The sequence below is a fragment of the Eptatretus burgeri genome, chromosome 9 (assembly GCF_056783735.1).
Source record: "Eptatretus burgeri isolate ZD-2024b chromosome 9, Ebu_testis_v1, whole genome shotgun sequence".
NCBI classification, from domain to species: Eukaryota; Metazoa; Chordata; class Myxini; order Myxiniformes; family Myxinidae; genus Eptatretus; species Eptatretus burgeri.
This window is the reverse complement of record NC_140969.1, coordinates 102,807,380-102,827,379: the sequence shown is the minus strand read 5'-3', so window position 1 is coordinate 102,827,379 and position 20,000 is coordinate 102,807,380. Positions and strand designations below refer to the sequence as shown.

The window sequence follows — 20,000 nt, the reverse complement described above, 5'->3', positions numbered from 1 at the left end:
TGATTTGCACCCTCCCCCCCCCCCACCACCACCCGCTACTCCATCAATCCTCCCCAGCAACCAGTAAAGAACATTCTGGAGACTGCAACACCTTCCGTCGTGAACCGAGCTACTTTGAAATTCCAACGAAAGACTTGCAGCACCCGAAGCATCTGTCGCAGCCTCCCGACATGACGCAACCTTCACAGTCTCTTCAAGATGAGCTGCCCACACGTGACAACTTCTCAAGCACACAGACCGGCCAGACCCATGCTTCTTTTACGATTGAGTTCGACAGCGGTGTACGGGCGAGCCGCAGTTCTTTCCGTGAACGTTCTTCCAGATTCCCAACGGAACCTCGGCCGCAAGCTAAACCACCTGAGCCAACCCACCGCCCCTCGGTTGATGCTGAGGGCCAGGATGGTATTAAGGTTACCGTTGCAGGTGCTGTGAGTGACGTATACAATCGGAAGGTACAAGACTGGCTCAAGCGGCAGGAACCAGTTGGCCAAGCAGCTCATGTGAATGTGCGGAGCAGACCAAGTGAGCGGAGACACGATGCAAGAAAACCGGCTCCAAGAGGTTCGATGGGGCTTGTTTTGGGTAGGAAGATGTGTGTGCGTGTGTGTGTGCGTCACACATATCCTCGTTTTATTTATTTATTTATTTATTGGAGGGGTATTGTGTTTGACTTGTGTTGCATTTGTTTTACTTTCCAGTCTTATTACCATGTTAATCTTTCATCCTTCATTTTGGCGCGGATAGCTCATCGTGCTGAGATCTCAGGTTCAAACCCTGTTTCCCCCAATGTGTAACTTCTATGAGCATTAAATCTCCGTTCGAAAGAAAAGTTCAAAATGAAACTTGTATGATGAATGTAGCCAAGGCCATTTTTATGCCTCTGCTGACGAAGTCGCCAGAGGCATTATGTTTTCGGGTTGTCCGTACGTACAGGTACGTACATCTGTGCTAATTTTCTGTTTTCTCTGCAACTACTTATCCGATTGACACAATTTTCACCATCGGTGCAACTACTCATGTTTTAATGATAATTGTGACATCATATGTCACGTGGTTGGAAAGCCATGTTGGATAAAAAATGAAAAACTTTGGACCTCTGTATCTGAAACCACTACATGGAAAAAATTTAAACTTTGTACATGGCAAGTACTCCCCATGGGGAATAAGTGTGATTTTATATATTTTTTGATGATTTCATAGGTGACTTCGTTGTGATGTCTTAAATGCATACGTCAAATGCTTTATCTGATCAGTATGAAAAATTTTGAGGGATATCTAGGGCTAAATTGTATGGGGGGGGGGGGGGGGAGGAGGAGGAATTGATGACATCATCGGTCACAAGATTCGGCAGCCATTATTTTTTTTAACATAAAAACCTTCAAAAATCTTCTGAAACAGCTCAACAGATCGAGGCCAAACTTCACAATTATGATCTCGTGGTGATTGGGAATATATGTTTTATATTTCAACCTGATCTTACGCATGGTCTGGCAGCCAAAATTATTTAATATTTTAAATCTGGGTTCAGGCATTTTAATCAAACTTGGGACAAGTACCGATAATGATGTCACAAAGTGGGCAGAGGCATATCTGGCAACGCTGAAGAGTGCCGTTCTAGTTTCAGAATAAAATACAATTCAAGTTCCACACCTTTGTTTAGAGAGAGCATTGTAAATGGGATTTGAAGAGAGACAAATTATATTATCTAGCTATATCGAGTACAAAGGTAATGTTCTTCGTATTCTATATCGGGAACAATGCTATATTTAATATAAGTAGCACATTAGCCGTAAAGTGATTGTGTTGACCACCCTACAGTCAGTGACAGGGTACCGTTTCTCACCCTGTACCATTTTTATTATTATTCTACAACAGCAGGAACCTTTTAAAATAAAGCGACACACACACACGGACACACACACACACACACACACACACACACACACACACACACACGGACAGACGCATGCCGCCTTTTATTGTATTGATAGAATAGTTAGAAATAATAGCAAGGACCGACGTTACCTGTGAAATCTTGCTTATTAATTGTTTCTCATGTCAATTGAAAGTTAATTTTTTGCGATTTTGTATTCAATTCAGAAATACTCAATCTTTGAACATACCCTTTTGTAGAACACAAATGTATTCAAACAATTGACTCTCCCCCCCCCTCCCAAATGTATTGGTGTCAGGTCAGATTAGATCTGTGACTTGCTACAGGTATCATGTAAACCTGTACTAACCTCTACTAACCTGTACCATGATCGGGTTGTCGGCGACTAAACCGTCTCCCCCACCAAGTTTCTTGGTGAGGAGGGTGTTTGGATATGGACACCCAGCAGGATGAAGAACAAAACCTGTCAAAAGGCGGAGGAGCTCCTTGTGAGCCAACGGCCATCCATATCTAGTGCCCAACTGTGTCTGTGGACGTTCTCCTGCATTTGGGTTATTTTTATAAGGAGGTTGGTGGAAAGGTTTGCACTCCGACCACCGTAAAACCCTTCATTCCGCAAAACATTCCAGAAGCACAAAAAAAATCTGAAAACCCACTCCGTGGGAGTACCTCCTGTGCAGCCTCCCTCCGCAGGGCAGCTCAGCGGATGACGGGATTGGGGCAACGCCTTCGGGACCCCCAATCTTTGATGATAGGAGGGAAACCACGGGGTAACATTCCCGGGTCAGATTGCGGGAGAGTGTGTCGGAGTGGTGCTGAGTTAACCTGAGGCTGTCCCTTCAGGTGGGTGCCTGGAATGTCCTATCCCGAAGAGAGGATGATCACCTGTCTCTGTTATCATCTGAACTCAAGCGTTTGGACATTGGTATTGCAGCTCTCTCTGAGGTTCGGAGACCGGATTGCGGCGAGATAATGGTGGGTGGTTACACCTACTATTGGTCTGGTCACTCTGATGGTTACCATTCCCAAGGAGTTGCTGTAGCTGTATCCAATAAGCTGACCCCAATGATAATTGAGGTAACACCGGTCAACGAGCGTATTATGAGACTCAGGATTCGTCACTCCTTGGGTGTCATTTCCATGGTCTCTGTTTATGCTCCGACTGAGGCGAGTGATCTCACCGTGAAGGACGCATTCTACGCCACGCTCGAGTCTGTGGTTGATCAGTGCCCCAGACGAGATACACTTCTAGTCTTGGGGGATTTCAATATTTTGGCTGTAACTGAAAGGGATGGTGATGAGACGTGTGTTGGTCTTCATGGGTCTGGAACTGTGAACCAGAATAGCACTAAGTTCCTGACTTTGTAAGAAGTCGTGCACTTTTGTGTGGCTGGTTCATGGTTTCATTGCCAGGCTCATCGCTGGACTTGGTATTACAACACTGGTGGTGTGGCAAAGAAGATTGACAATGTGTCCGTTGATGGTCGCTGGAGGATGATCCAGAACTGCAGGGTCCACCGGAATGCTCAGTTCCTCAATACTGACCACAGGCTTGTTGCAGCAACTCTGAAGTTGTAGCTCAAATCCAAGAGAATGGTACCATCCAAACCTATTCTGGATGTTGGTAAGCTCAATGATGAGAGGGTAGTTGAGGAGTTTGCAAACAAGCCGAGTGGAGATTTGGGGATCTGTGTGCTTTGGGGGATCCTGAAGAGTTGTGAAGTGCCTTCAAGACCACCGTCCTTGATGTTGCCGGTGGATGTCTGGGAACTCACCGTAAGGTGAAGAAGAATTTTGTCTCAAGGGACACTGGATACCATTGACCAGAGTCTCAGGGCCAGGCAGAATGGCAGAGCTAAGGCGTAAAACTGTACGTGCACTTTGGGTGGACAAGGAGGTCTATGTGCGAGGAATCTGTGAGTGGAAGAGCATCACCTGTGGACAGGTGATTCTCATCCCGCTTACAGGGGAATTTCACGCATTGCGTTCATCCAAGCCCATCCCTCGATATACTGTAGTTAGAGCATAGGGTGGTAGACTCTTGACAGAGGAGTCCGAAGTGAAGGCCCGCTGGGCCACTTACTTTGAGCGGCTGTACCAGGCTGATCCACCAGCTGTTGAGTTGGATGTCAGGTATGTTACGATCCCTATTGCTCTCCCTCCAATCAACTGTGGTCCACCTTCTTTTGTGGAAACACAGGCTGCGGTGAACCAGTTGAAACAGGGCAAAGCTCCAGGGATCTGTGGCATCCATGCTGAACTTCTCAAGGCTGGTGGAAATGCTGCACTCGTGTCGTTGCATGCAGTTCTTTGCTCTGCCTGGAACACAGGCATCATCCCAACTGACGAGAAGAGGGGCCTTGTTGTCCCTCTCTGGAAAGGGAAGAGTGATCGCCAAGACGGCAACAACTATCGAGGGGTGTTGCTGCTCTCAGTGCCAGGCTACGTCTTTGCTCATAAGTCTTGATAGGGTTTGCCACCATCTGCTTGAGCACCAGCGTTCAAAGCAGTCAGGCTTTACACCAAAGAGGTCAACAATTGACCGTATCCTTGCTCTCCGGGTCCTCACTGAACGCAGACGAGAGTTTCGGCAGGGGATGCATGCAGCCTATGTTGGTCATCTTCTTGGTCATCGTGGGGTGCCACCAAAACTGATCGATCTGATGTCTGAACTCTATTCTGACACTGAGAGTGCTGTGAAGTGTGGTGGTACCATCTCCGACTTATTTCCAGTTGTTACTGGAGTTTGTCGGGGTGTGTACTTGCCCCCACACTTTTCAGCACTTGTATGGACTGGATTCTAGGGAGGATGTCAGAGAGATCAAGTTGCGGTGAATAGTTTGGGAATGTCAAGATCTCGGACCTTGATTTCGCAGATGATGCAGTCATCTTTGTGAAGACTCTAGATATCCTTTTTGGGGGCCCTCGAGGTGCTGAATGAGGAGTCTGAGCCACTGGGATTATGGGTTTCCTTGGTGAAAATTAAGATCCAGGCTTTCAATGACATCTTGGATGCTGCTGTCCTGTCTGTGCCTGTTTGTGTTGAGGATGTTGAGGTCACAGACAGATTAATTTCCCTTGGTAGACGTCTGGGTCGGGCCTGGGGACTCACGGCTTCACTGGATCATGGGGTATGGCGCTGCCAGTACCTGTGCGTTTCGACAAAAGTCCGAGTCTTCAGGTCCTTGGTGCTTCCACTCTTGCTCTCTGGATGTGAGACTTGGACTCTGATCAGGGATCTGATACAGGGACTTAATTCCTTTGGTACCAGGTCTCTTCGGAGAATCCTTGCTTATCGCTGGTCGTACCTTGTCTCCAATGAGTGGTTACTGAGAGAGACTCGAATGAGATTTGTTACCTGCATAGTCCATGAGTGTCAGCTGCGCCTGTATGGACATGTGGTCATTTTCTTGATGCTGATCCTGCGAGGGAGTCCTTCATCCTCCAGTGGACTAAGATGGGCTAGTTTGAGGTGCTGCTTGTTGTTGTTGTTTTTGTGCTGATTATCATTCTCAAATCTGTGACAAATTAGTAGTGGAGTATTAAATTCTCCTGAGTCTGTTGACTTGTCGTAGAACAACTTTCCTTTTGCTCTGTTGTTCTTCGACATGTTGGGGTATGAGTACTGTACCAATCTCAGCTCAACTGCACGTGTGCTCAGGGGTTATTAGCGTTTAACTTGCTAAGTTCTTGCATCATCTGCAGTTGTTCGTTCATTATCCCTTTATTAATCACCAAGGTGTCCCACTAACCACACAGTTTCAATGAGTAGGAATTCAAGATTTTTATTCTTGCTCACCCTTCCCGTGTTTCCTTCCTATTTCCGTCTTCAAATGATATGACTAATTTGACTCTTACAACTTTATCTTTATCTTTCTTATTGCCTGATACTCATTGGTTTTGAAAATGACGTGACAAATTATGTTTGTCGTTTGGTCTTGCGTGCAGCTTCTCCTTTAGTTGACTCGACTCGTGGCGATGATGTGGCTCAGCGAAGTCATGCTGTCGAGACTGTACCAGCAGCTCGAGCCTTCACCATTGATTTCTTTGATGCTGAAAACCCGCGTAAGCGTCGGTCGGCTTCTTTCACTCACCGAGATGCCACTCTGGGCTCGGCCACCGCGGCAACGTTTGTGCCTGGACCTTCCACTAAGCCTTGCGTCGCACACCCGTCCGCACGCTCACGCTCGCTTGTTCGCACGCCACAGGATTCCTCGTACGACGTGCGTCAACCGTTTGGCTCGCAGGGTTCGCACCATAGTCGTCCGCCTCATGGTGCGGACAGTCGTTCCAAAAAATGGGACCACAAAAAGGACGGTGGGAAAACTGCTTTGAGAAATGTTGCTGCTGTGCTGCAGAAAAATGAGCACCAGCAAAAGGACAGGAAGAATCACGAGGAAGCTGAAAATGAAGAGGATAAGCACAGCGATGCGGGCACCTACACCATCGAGAGCGAGACGCCCAGCAGAGAAGAACAGGCGGCGCGAAAAAAGATAGACAAGGTAATTGTGGTGCTCGCAGGTTTGCACACTGTCGTGGAATGTCTGTAACATTTACAAATAGAGACAAAAATTTGGTTGAAACAGAAGTTGCCACAATCTGAACAGATAGGGAACTGTTGAGCATAAAATGTGAAATGTTTTTAAAGGTGCCTTCATGTAAATGCACAGAACAAGAAAACATTATCATTTAAAAAAATAAAATTCAGTGTTTTCGGAGCTTTTAGATATATATATATATATATACACACACACTAAAACTCGGCCCTTCCGACCCGATAAAAGCATCATGGCGTTTAATGCCATGAGCGCATGTGTCCCGCTTCTTTAAAATCGACTCGAGTGTATGCTGCTGAAACTATCCGGGCAGGATGCGAAGCGGTACGCATGCGCTCGTAGCGTTTAATGCCATGATGCATTTATCGGGTCGGAAGAGCCTTGTGTTGGTTTATTGTTCGGCCCGACCTCAAACCCACCACCTGGAAATATCACCACCTTTTGGTAGTAGCCGGTGTTGCAAATTAGGCCAAAAAAAAAATGTTGCATTGGCGTAACGGGTCACTGAAAAATAGGGTAGGTCGGTCGGGATCTTTTTTTTTTTTTTTTTTTTCCTAATAAATCCCTCCCAAAATCTCCCCCGGCTCGAGTACCACCCTTTTTGTCGGCGGGTTCTGTCCGAAACACTTCCGGGTTTTTGTGATTGCGATCGCAATAAACAAGATACTTGAAAACGATAGCAAAACAACAAAAATAGCAATAAAATAGGGTCGGCAAAATTTATCGTTTTTTTTTTTTTATAGCAAAAAAAAACAAAAAAAAAACGTAGGGTCGGCGGAATTTTTAGGGTCGGGCGGGTTACGCCAATGCAACATTTTTTTTTTTGGCCTTATCTTTCTTGATCTTCTTCATAACATCATGGAACGTCCTCAAAATTATGATTGTGGAGTATGATACAAGTATTGTGATGAATAAAATATCTTTCAAAAATTACGAGGTGCATTTCCAAGAATGTTCCGCACGCAGCACATTGCCCGCCGAAGGTGGGCGAGAAGGGTACTTCGTCCGTCGGGGCTGGACCGCCTGCTAGTATCAATAAATTTATGTTGGTTGTTGTTGTCTATGTGCCTTGAGAACAGAATATGGTCATTTGGAGCTTTATTGCCCTCACCGAAGGATTCAGAGAAGGTATTGCATTTGGGTCTGTCTGTCTGTCTGTTTGTCCGCACAGAACTTTCATGTTTTTCTCCGCAACCGCTTATCGGATTGATACGAAATTTTCACAATTGACGCGACTACTCATGTATAATGTTTCAATGATAATTATGATGTCATAGGTCAAGTGGTGTAGCAGCCATATTGGAAAACAGAAAAACTTTGGACCTTTGTATCTCTGAAACCATACTGAGGAAAAATTTTAAACTTGAAACATTGCAAGTAATCCTGATGGGGAATGAGTGTTTTATTACACTGAACAACAAATTTCAAAAAATTTTTTTTACTGGAGATGTGTAAAGTGATTAAGACTAATTTGGGTACGCTGATTTCAAAAATCATAACCGTTTTGCTGTATCACGTCAGGATTTTCAGGAACAGAAATATTCCCATTGCCGAGAAGTCAGGATTTCAATGAAATTTACATATGTCTTTAACATGTCTATTTCGTACAATTGTTGTTAACTTGTGTTATATTTCTTTCTTTCAGATAAAGATGAGTAGGCGTTCCTGTACCAATCATCCTGACAACTTCTGTTATGTCTGTGGTCGGTATACCAAAAAAGATCAACAGCGAAGTATATCTACAGCAGTGAAAATGAAGGCCGCCTACTTTCACTACTTCGGGTGTAAGGTGGGGGACCAAGAACAGAGCTGGGCACCACACATCTGCTGCACAAGCTGTCACACAACCTTGACTCAGTGGTTGTTGGGCAAGCGCGCGAGCATGCCATTTGCGGTGCCCATGATATGGCGTGAGCCGCAGAATCATCATGATGATTGTTATTTCTGCTGCACAAGCATCGCCGGCTTCAACAAGAAGAATTAAGGTCACATCAAGTACGCTGACTGCGTCTCTGCTCATAAACCTGTGCCTCATGATGACGAGAACCCCGTTCCAACACCTCCAGCTGATCAGAACATAGCTGTAAGCAGTGGTGAAGAGGATGGTGATGATGAACCTTTTGAACCCGACACTCAAGAATCACACCTTCTGAACCAGGGAGACTTAAGTGATCTTGTAAGAGATCTCTCGCTGTCAAAGGCGAAGGCAGAGCTGCTTGGATCAAGGCTGCAGCAGTGGAATCTACTTGAACCTAACACCAAGATATCCTGTTCAGAGCACGTCACAGAGACATGGCTGAGTTCTTTGAGATGGAAGACACGATGACATTCTGCAGTGACATCAACGGTCTGTTGAAAGAACTTGGGTGTGATCACGATCCTGCAGACTGGCGCCTCTTCATCGACTCGGGGAAGAACAGCTTGAAGGCTGTTTTGCTCCACAATGGCAACGAGAAACCATCAGTCCCACTGGCTCACGCGTTCGGCATGACAGAGACCTATGAGACTATGCGGCAGCTGCTTGATTCCATCAAGTACAATGACTTCAACTGGCACATCTGCGGAGACTTGAAAGTGGTGGCGCTGTTGTTAGGGCTGCAGTCAGGCTACACGAAATACATGTGCTTCCTTTGTCTCTGGGATAGCAGAGACGACAAGAATCACTGGACGAAGAAAGATTGGGAAGAGCGAAAAGAGCATGTACCTGGTCGACACAACGTGAAGCATGTCGCCCTTGTCGACCCAGCCAAGGTTTTCCTTCCACCACTCCACATAAAGCTCGGCTTGATGAAAAGTTTTGTACGGGCAATGGATCTGAATGGGCGTGGGTTTTTATACCTCAAGGAAAAGTTTGGCAACACCTTGTCGGAGGCCAAGATCAAGGCTGGTGTCTTTGTTGGACCGCAAATCCGACAGATTATGAAGGACGAAAACTTTCCGACAACTCTAAACCCCAAAGAGCTGGCAGCGTGGAGGAGCTTCAAAGCTGTGACGGACAACTTCTTGGGGAACGAGCGCGCGGACAACTAAAGAAATAGTGCAGCAGCTGCTGGAGTCCTTCAGGAAACTTGGCTCCAGGATGTCCCTGAAAATCCATTTCCTACACCAGCACCTGAACCTCTTCCCTGACAACTTGGGAGCAGTCTCGGACGAGCACGGCGAGCGATTCCACCAAGAAATTTCACCCATGGAGACGCGTTACCAAGGGCGGCACAACCCGAACATGATGGGCGATTTCTGCTGGTTCCTGCATCGTGAAACTGACACAGAGCAGCACAAACGCAAAGCCAAATGCCTAAAGCATTTTTAATTACATTCTAGTGGAGTTTTTCTGTAATTTCTATAATTTTGAAGCATTCATGATGAAATAAATGAATAAATGAATTTTTGTAAATTTCATTGAAATCCTGACTTCTAGGCAATGGGAATATTTCTGTTACTGAAAATCCTGACGTGATACAGCAAAACGGTTATGATTTTTGAAATCAGCGTACCCAAATTAGTCTAAATCACTTTACACATCTCCAGTAAAAAAATTTTGTTGTTCAGTGTTATTGCTCAATTTTTAATTTTTATAATGACGCCATAGCTGCCCTCGTTATGACGTCCTAATTGCATATGTAGAACGCCGCATCCGATCAGTATGAACATTTTTGAGGGTCATCTTGGGATAAAATGGTCCACAGAAAAAAAAAAATCATGGCGTCATCGGTCACGTGATTCGGCAGCCATATTGTTTAAAATAAAATAAATAAAAAAAACCTTCAAAAATCTTCTCTGAAATGGCTGAAGAGATCGAGGTGAAACTTTATACATATGACCTCCTATCCACGAGGAACAAAAGGTTCACACACATAGTCATTGGTCACATGGTTTGGCAGCCATGTTGGATTTACCCGAAAACCTATGAAAATCTTCTCCAGAACGGCTGGATAAATCGATGGGAAACTTCACAAAAGTGTTGCCCAAGCCATGGGTGTACAAGTGGCACATCACAGGCACTCCTCATGGGGAATGAGTGTGGTATTTTTTATGACATCATGGGTGCTTGCCTTCGTTATAACATCATCATTACATATGTAGAACGTGACGTCCGATTGGTATAAAACTTTTTGAGGGTCATCTTGGGATAAAATGATCCAGAGAGGAAGATGAGGAACAAAGGAGTCACACGTATGATTTTATTTTTTTGTACAGATTGTCGAGGCTCGTATAAGAGCGAACACACAATGCACAGAAAGGGGGGCAGAAGATGAGGGGTGGGAGAGGGAATTGATAAAACAGTGGGGAACAGAGACATTAGAACTGTGGAAGGAAGAGGGATGGGGTGGGGAACACCGGTATACAAGATGGACATTACAGGGACTTTCAGGAACGAAAGCAGGGAATATGAAGGAGGTGGGTTTGGGTTGGATTAAAGGGGTTAGAAAAGATCGTGGTTTTGGATGGGGGACAATAAGAGGTGGTGGTGAGCAGCTGCTTTGAAGACTTGGAGGGGAGAATGGGATTGAACAGAGTGAGGGAGTTTATAACAAAGGTGGGGAAAAAGAGGAATGAAAGGGTGAAGGTGAGCAGCGATTCATGATGTCGGTAGTTTTACCAGAAGGGGGTTGCTGGTTGACATTCCACATGTCTACCTTGTGTATTCCTTTATTAAAGGAAATGATATTTCTTTAGTAATGTCTGATGAGTCTGACATTCGGGTATATTCAATTGGTGTTGATCCCCACCTTTACATCTGACTGTTGTACTTTAATCTGGAACTTTTTGTGATGTAGAACAACCATGCGTTCACTTATCATTTTTGGTTCGATGCTTGGACAAGAACGAGCACAAATAATGGTTTGGACGAAACTTGGTGGATGAATTGGTTGTGTGATAAGAACAAGCCGATTAGATTTTTGGTTCAGGTCTGGATGCAGATCCGGCTTATCGATGGGATACAAAACGTAAACTGTTCAGCCTGGCAGAGGTGTATACGCTCTATCTACTACCGTTCTAGTTTGGAGAATCTATCAACTGAGCATAAGTTTTGTACATTCAGGTGAATGCGTGTATCTAAAACGATAAGGTTCTCCTGCAGGTTTTTGGAGTTCTTGAACCACAGCCAGTGGTGAGCAGGCGGCCGGCACACGAGGGACTCTGCCCTGGACTGGCTGAGCCAAACGCATCGCAAGTTAGGAGTTCACCTGAAGCAAGGACCGAGCCGTTTTTAGTCGAAGGAACTGTCAAGCCTCTAGGAAAGGTAAATGAGTCATCTGTTATTCTTTCATACTGGATTGTAATGCTTTCTAAGGGCTGGCAGGATAGCTGAGAGGTATGTGCACTCCTCTCTGAGCTGTCGAGCTTTGGTTTTAATCCTGGCCAATCTATAAACTGTCATCCTGGTGTTTCACGTTCATGGTGATCCATCAGCGTGCATGTCGTCCCTTGGATGAATGTTAAACCTGGCGTCCCATCTGCTACCATTAGTTGGTCAACGTTAAAGATCCCACGGTGCCCTTCGTAAAGGCCCTGTCACACCTTGACGATTTAGCCAGCGTGTGCCGACGTATGAAAAATTTGTCTAAAACGCTGGCACACGTCGAATACGTATGGGTAAGTTTTGTATACGTTAAGAGCACGCTGGCATACTTCGTAGTACGCTGAGCTGTTAGACAAATTTTCCATGCTTGAAATTTTTCGACATATGTCAGCGTATGACTCGCACGTTCCGCATACGCTGGCATAAGTTGTAGGCACGTTACGCAATCATTGACACACGTCGACACACGTTACTTGTAAGTTACTCATAAGTCAAAACACGTCGAGGTAATGTTTAGCGTCAGTGTTCCAGACTCCATTTTTTTTTTCTTCTTCGGCATGACGGTGATGTTGACACTTCGATTTCTAGTGTGGTTATAATCTATATATATATATATATATATATATATATATATATATATATATATATATATATATATATATATATATATATATATATATATATATATATAAAGTTGAAAGTGTGTCTGTTTGTGTGTTTCTCTGTGACCTATGCACGCGAAAAGTACTGGACTGATCCTCACCAAACTTCACATGCTGACAGAACATGTACCCGGGAGTGTCCCGATGTAAAAGAATTGTACTTCCGACTTCCGGTTTCTGAATTATGACGTCATCACCTGATTGTGTGTTTCTCTGTGACCTATGCACGCAAAAAGTACTGGACTGGTCCTCACCAAACTTCACATGCTGACAGAACATGTACCCGGGAGTGTCCCGATGTAAAAGAATTGTACTTCCAACTTCCGATTTCCGAATTATTACATCATCACCTGATTGTGTGTTTCTCTGTGACCTATGCACGCGAAAAGTACTGGACTGTTCCTCACCAAACTTCACATGCTGACAGAACATGTACCCGGGAGTGTCCCGATGTAAAAGAATTGTACTTCCGACTTCCGGTTTCTGAATTATGATGTCATCACCTGATTTCGTAACGTTAATTTTTCCAAGTTCAGCCAATTGACATGGGCCAGTGCCATATAAATATATCTAACATATGATTTTAAGTTTTTGTTTGTCTGTTTGTTTGTTTGTCTGCACGTGCTAATCTCCTGAAAGGTGAAAGATCGGAGCTAACTAACCACTGAAACAAAAAATGTTGGGAAGGGCCCCGGGAACGTTATAGGCTATGTGGCACGGCCCCTTGGCTGAGGGGGGGGCGGGGGGGAAGGGGGTGTGTTTCCCCCTCACCAACCCCTTTAGCCTATGACTGCCATGGTCCAATAGGGAACTGATACTGTGCTCGCGTCAGACATATGTATAGAAGATTAAATTCATTCAAAAAGAACCCGGGCAGCGCCGGGTGCATTCACCTAGTATAATATAATTAATAGGCTGCCGCTCAACGATTTAAATCATAACCGCACTAGAAATTGAAGTGTCAACATCACCGTCATGCCGAAAAAAAAAGAAAAAAAAAGCATGGAGTCTGGAACACTGACGGGTTCCTCCTGCCTGAACCCCATTTTTATATACCAATTCCCCTAAACGCTGCCAATACGCCATTATACGGTAGCTGTAAGTTGGAAACGCGTTAAGTAAGTTCTGTGGTCGTCCGGAAGACGTCAATCAAATACGTCTGCATACGTCAATGTGTGTTGGAGATATGTTACACATAGGTTCAAAGCACATTACTCATAGGTTAGAAATTAAGTTTCGGGTATGCTAAACATTACCTCGACGTGTTTCGACTTATGAGTAACTTACAAGTAACGTGTGTCGATGATTGCGTAACGTGCCGACAACTTATGCCAGCGTATGCGGAACGTGTGAGTCATACGCTGGATACGTCGAGAAATTTTCAACATGCTGAAAATTTTTCGACGTACTCTGTGTACTACGACGTATGCCAGCGTGCTTCAGCGTGCTCTTAACGGAAGCAAAACTTACCCATAACGTATTCGGCAAATTTTTCATACGTCGGCATACGCTGGCTAAAACGTCAAGGTGTGACAGCGGCTTGACACTTTGATGTCTAGTGCAGTTATTATTTGAATCGTCGAGCCACAGCCTATTAATAGCCTACGCCACGTGATCGTCGGCGATCTATGCTGCCGCGCTATGCATAAGTTAGACTATCGTTGGGCATAGGTTGTGAACGCCGACAACACGCTAGGCATTCGTTGGTATAAGTTATCTATATGTTATCGAAACGTTCTGTGCACGTTACTAATACGTTATGCATACATCCAACTCGTTATGAATACACCAAAAACTGAAAAAAAAACATCAATAGTTCAGCGTACGCCAGCGTTTTACATACATTTTGAGACGTTGCCATACGCTGGCTAAAACGTCAAGGTGTGACAGGGCCCGAAGGAGTATGTGAGTAATCGCCAGAACTTGCTGAAGTCCAGATTCTTATCACCTTCAGTCAAACATTGTGCCTGGCCAGCTGATTTGTAAAAGATTTGGGCCCAAAACAATCCCTGGCCAACTTCACAATCTGGGAATAACTGGGGATGTTAAAGTAGTAGTAGTAGTAGTAGTAGTAGTAGTAGTAGTAGTAGTAGTAGTAGTAGTAGTAGTAGTAGTAGTAGTAGTAGTCATAGTATGGATGAAGTGAACTGGCCATCGATTGAGGTTGCCAATCACCATTGAAAGCAAGGTGAAGCTGAAGCTTGGAGAGCAAAAAAAAAAGCTTTCTTTGCACCGACAAAGGGTTAACGCCCAAATCGTCAGCTTCCCACAGTTGTTAACATTCCTCAATTGTTGTACTTGTCCGCCAATGCATTTCGACACGAGCCTTCACCAGCAGGACGAGTGGTAGTAGTAGTAGTAGTAGTAGTTGTTGTTGTTTTCTGGCCTTTGACTCCATAATTTTCAAATAAGTATAAATTGTAAGATCCATTGTACACGTAGAACAAGTTTATCTGCTTCACAATGAATGCTTTCAGCCGTGTTCGTGGAGTGAGTTGAACAAATATTTCCTGATAATTATTGTTGACATTTCAGCAGTACGTCTTTCTTTAAAAAAAAAAAAAATAAACAATAAAAATTCTTGCACGACGTTGTTGCGGTTTCTCGATACTACAGTATTTATTGTGATGTATTTATTTATTATATCAAATATATAGATTTTTTTTTCATTTATCTATTTTTTTGTTTGTCGACGGGCTGTTCGACAAGTTGTTCAGTAATTTTTGTTTCTTGTGTTTTATTGCATGAACTTTCATTTTTGTTCATCGTATATATTTTGACCTCCGCCGCCAAAGGTGAAGGAGGTTATGTTTTCATCCCTCTCTGGTCTGTTTGTCTGTCTGTCTGTCTGTCTGTGTGCAGCATGTCTCAAAAAGTTGTGTACAGATCCGGACGAAACTTTGTGGACATGTCGGGTGTGTGACGAGGACAAACCGATTCAATGTTGGTGACGATCTGAATCCGGATCTGGATCTGATAATGCAAGTGATTCTTCACCATTGAGAGATGGGGCCAAACCGATATGTAGCACGATATCTCAAAAAAGTTGCGGACGGATTCGGATGAAACTTCGTGGACACTTTGGGTGTGTGTGGCAAGGATGAATTTATTCAATTTTGGTCTGAAGATCTGAATCCGGATCTGGAAATGAGAAATATATAATTTTTTCAACTGATTCTTCACTCATTGAGAGATGGGTCCAAAAATATATGCAACAAAATATTTCAAAAATGTCTGAGGCCTGAGATGTTATCATGGATTAGATGTTATAGTGGATTATCAAGTTCATGCCCCCAAGGGATGGAGACTTGGGATCACAGGGGTCATAATGAGGGGGGGGGGGGCGGGAAAACAACTTTCAACACAATATGTGATATTGGGTCATTCCTGGTGGAACTTTTTGCCATCTTTCAACTTTGTTTCAGGTGGGAATCGTGGGGATTTGCGATGGCGCGCAATCAGCATCACTCTCGTTTCTTTAACCGCCTTCGATTCCTTCCTCTTGTTCCTCTTATTTATTCTTCTGACGAATGGGAAGCCGTGACTTGCACTCCCCTGTTTCCTTACCTGGATTTGTCGGTTTCTTCACTATGTCCAATGAAATCACCTGCTGCTTGTTTTTGTACCACCAAAGTACTCGACTGTATTGTTCTTTTCCTCTTTGTTTTCTAAATGTGTATTCTCTCTTTCTTTTGCTGCTTTCACTCTTTTTTTCTTTTTTTATTCTGCAGATAGTTGTAAAATGTGCTTCGTTCCTGTCTGTGCGTGTAATTTGTTGTTGGTGTGGTGCTGTGTGCACGTGCTGACACGTGTGTACTGGTAAACAAGCTTGAGTGAGAGTGAGTGAGTGTGTGCCATAACCAACATTTGAGGACACGGTCAAATGAATCACTGGTCTTGCTCGTGAAGGCCGGTGTCGGTAGCTTTGCATCAACGTTCGGGAGAGACAATTTTTCTTGTATGGATGATAGCTTGGGCTGGAAAATACATCATCAAACATACATGCCATCCTTGTACACCGAAAGAGGGCCGAGATGAGATTGATCAAAAATAATATTGAGGATAAGGAAGGGGGGGCCGGGGTGGAGGAGAGAAAAAAGGACAAGACCAACGGGGTGACTAGTGGGGGATAATGAGAAGAGAAAGGGGTGTTCAGGGCAAAAAAGGTCATCAATATGTCTGTGTGGAATTTTGTTTGCGTAAAATGTAGATGGTCCCTAATGAGCTGTGGATATGAAACTCTATCCATCTATCCGATGGGACCATACTCTGTACAGAGCGTCGGTGCTGCATAAGCAGTCTCCTTGGTTTTTGGGCACGATCCTGGATGGGTCGCTACTCCGACGCAGGATACTCGAACGGCTCGATCATCCCAGCAAGCCGGTACTCATTTTGCCGACCTCGGAGGATGACAGATTGAGCCAACCCCACCCGGTATTAATTCAATGGCAGAGCGGGGTTTGAACTCACGACCCGAGGATCCCAAGCCCCAACACCAGGCGTGATATGAAACTACTAGCCATTTAAATTGGATTTTGACCATATGGAGCAGGTGGCCACATTATTGATGTGTTTTTTTTTTTCAATAATTATATATGCATAAGAAATTACCCACATGTGGCTACGTGACTGAAAAAGCCATTTACATGGTGTTTCAAAAAGATCGATACAACTTTGACTTCCTGGCATTTCTTTGTTTTTTTTTTGATCGATACAGTTTTCCTTTTCGGGGATTGATGGTGTTATCGTGGTGTTTGTTCCCTGGGATTTCTAGATCCGTAGCTCAATTATGCCATTGACGGTGAAGTATAAGACGAAAGTTGTGGCTCTGTGGTATGAGACGAAATCATATGCAGACACCTGCCAGAAAATGTTGTTGTGGTTGTTGATGGCACCGTTCAAGTGGAAATGGGCTTAATCACTGAACCAGATTGGGTTGATCCAGTTTGGGTTCCGCTCTATCCTGTCACTGAGCCAATTGCACATATCACGTCTCCTTCTCATGTCATCTTGACTCAGTTTATGCCTAATCGAGATGATGTATGGGAAAAGCTTCAGTTCCTTTGTGGGGATACGCCAGACTGATGTTGGTTGATGCCTAGCTCCCGGGAGCGCCGGCGGTGGGACTTCTTGGGACTGTCCACTGAAGAACCCCACACGGCGTCGATGTTGGGTTGGCTCCTGGTTACTGATGCTGGCCTGCCACTGTTGCCCTTACTCTGGTTGTGCACTCTACCCTTGTGCTCAAAATGTTTCACAATACGTTGGATGGCCCAATTTGTGGGTCTGTCACGTGTTCTGAGGTCATATTCCCTGCAGAACCTCCAGCGGGTGTCTCCGTATGATCTAGTCTCATACCACAGAGCCACAACTTTTGTCTTCCACTTCACTGTCAATGGTATAATTGAGCTACGGAGCGAGAAATCCCAGGAAACAAACACCACGATAACACCACCAATCCCTGAAATAGAAAAACGGTATAGGTCAAAAAACAAAGAAATGGCAGGAAGTCAAAGTTGTATCGATCTTTTTGAAATACCCCCGTAATCGCATATTTTACTTAAACCATTTATTTAATTGCTTCCTTGCCTTTTTTTCCCACATGTAAACTTCATTTTCTTCATTTCTGCTTTCTTGTTTCCAACGTAGCCGTCTGGAGCAGGAACACTTGCTGATAAAGAATCTGTTTATGACACCGAATCTGCTTTTCTGATTGATGATCCAAGATGGAACCACAGTGACCCTGTCGATATGATCTGGAAATGGATTTATAGTGGGTAAACGAAGGTCACGTGGAAAGTTTCTGCGTTCTCGCGAAGTTATTTCGATTTGGACTCTTAACAAGTCCGTCGATCTTAAATCGAGTGATGGAAGAGCAATTTTTGTCCTGTGCTATGAAGTTGGATGTTATGTTTGTAAATACTGCGCTCGGCAATTTTGCCTCTTATGTTGTACTCTTATGCTTCTTCATCGTCGTCTTCTCCCCCATCCTCCCCCTTCCTCTCCTTCCTCTTTCTCTGACTCTTCTTCGTCCTTTTCTTGATTTTTCTACATATCATCACGTTGGCTTTGGCTTCACAGGATGTTGATACGAGCAATGAATGTGGCGGTGGACGGCAGTGGGCCTCGCGTTGGACGAGTCTGGCGGCTCGTGGCCCGGAGAGTGAACACAAAAAGGCCAGCTCCACAAATCCTGCTCAAAGTGGTAAAAAATAATTTCCATGCAAATCTGTTTATCTTTACACCCGTCGGTCCAACATTTCCGATGGAAATCGAGAACATTAGCTCAATGATTGATGGATACATGTTCTTGTTCGGACTTTTTTATCGCCAGAGGAGTTGTTTTTTCGGGTTGTACGGACGTCCGTGCTAATTTTCTCTGTTTTCTCCGCAGCCGCTTATTAATTGAGGAATTTTCACCATTGGTGTGACAATTCATGCAGAATGTTTTAATGATAATTATGACGTCATAGGTCACGTGGTGTGGCAGCCATGTTGGGGGGGGGTGGAACATTGGACCTCTGCATCTCTGAAACCACTCCATGGAAAAAATTGAAACTTTCCACATGTGCGGTACACTCCGTGGGAAATAAGTGCGTTTAAAAAAAAATGTCTTAAGTGGCTTCGTGATGACGTCATAATTGCATATGTCGAACGCTTTATCCGATAAGGATGAAAAGTTGAGGGTCATCTCGGGCTGAATTGTATGGGCGGAGGGGGGGGGGATTGGTGGCATCATCGGTCATGTGGTTCGGCAGTCATCATATATATATATATATATATATATATATATATATATATATATATATATATATATATATATATATATTTTGTTGCGGCCACGGGTACCGAGACACCAGCTTGTCACTCAGGGGGATTAATCCCCGGTTGTCCTCGTAGAACCGGACCTGGGGCCACAGCTCACAATTAACGCTGTGGTACGGTGGGTTGTTTTAAAACCACGAACGCCACCCAGTCAACCACGAGTTCCAGTGTCCGCCGTCTAATTATTCCGTTTAACTTGAGGTCACGTGTTTACCTGAGCGGGGAGCGCACCCTCGGCAAAGCACCAATCTTATTATAGTTGTGATTTGGTTAATCTTGAGAAATTTTTGATGAAAGCATAATGTGATTTTTCCTTTGAAGTAAAGTAGAGAAGGTCAATGTGTGTTTCATCATTTTTATCTTGATAAGATTTTAATTAGGGCGGCCGAGCGTTTTAACTGCCGGTGCGTGCCGTCTATTTTTGGTCAAATCTGCGGTGATTACCTCCCAGTCGATCTCGGTTCGGACAATGCTCTAGACCAATGGAAGGAAAGGACAAACACGGACAGGTTGGAAGTCGACAAATAATTTATTAATAATAAAATAAATAAATAAAACGAACTTTTTATTTCCTGAGCTAAATAAATGAATAAATTCCAAAGCAATCAAAATGAATAATTACTTAGGCAAAATCAATCAAAATGACAGGAAAGAGACAAAGAGCAGATGCTTATCGGGTGGGGGGAGAAGAGTCGTCTCTCTCACCAGAGAGTAGTTGTCCATGAAGTGAAAACGTCCTGAAATGTGTGCATGCGTGT

The 20,000-nt window shown here is 44.2% G+C and overlaps 1 protein-coding gene across 10 annotated transcripts in view; it reads left to right on the top strand.

Annotated features, from left to right (window-relative positions):
* LOC147020774 (centrosomal protein of 170 kDa-like) overlaps positions 1-20,000 on the top strand; it is a 111,088-nt gene that overhangs the window by 43,395 nt on the left and 47,693 nt on the right. For 9 of the 10 annotated variants that reach the window (XR_015061957.1, XM_085896413.1, XM_085896411.1 and 6 more), the window contains 4 exons: positions 58-582; positions 5,843-6,396; positions 11,534-11,695; positions 18,499-18,622. Coding sequence is in view for 9 of the 10 variants with exons in the window: in XM_085896413.1 (XP_085752539.1) it covers positions 58-582; positions 5,843-6,396; positions 11,534-11,695; positions 18,499-18,622 (1,365 nt within the window). In the remaining variant the exon portion in view is untranslated. The remainder of the gene's footprint in view (positions 1-57; positions 583-5,842; positions 6,397-11,533; positions 11,696-18,498; positions 18,623-20,000) is intronic. The other variant, XM_085896409.1, reaches the window with a different exon arrangement.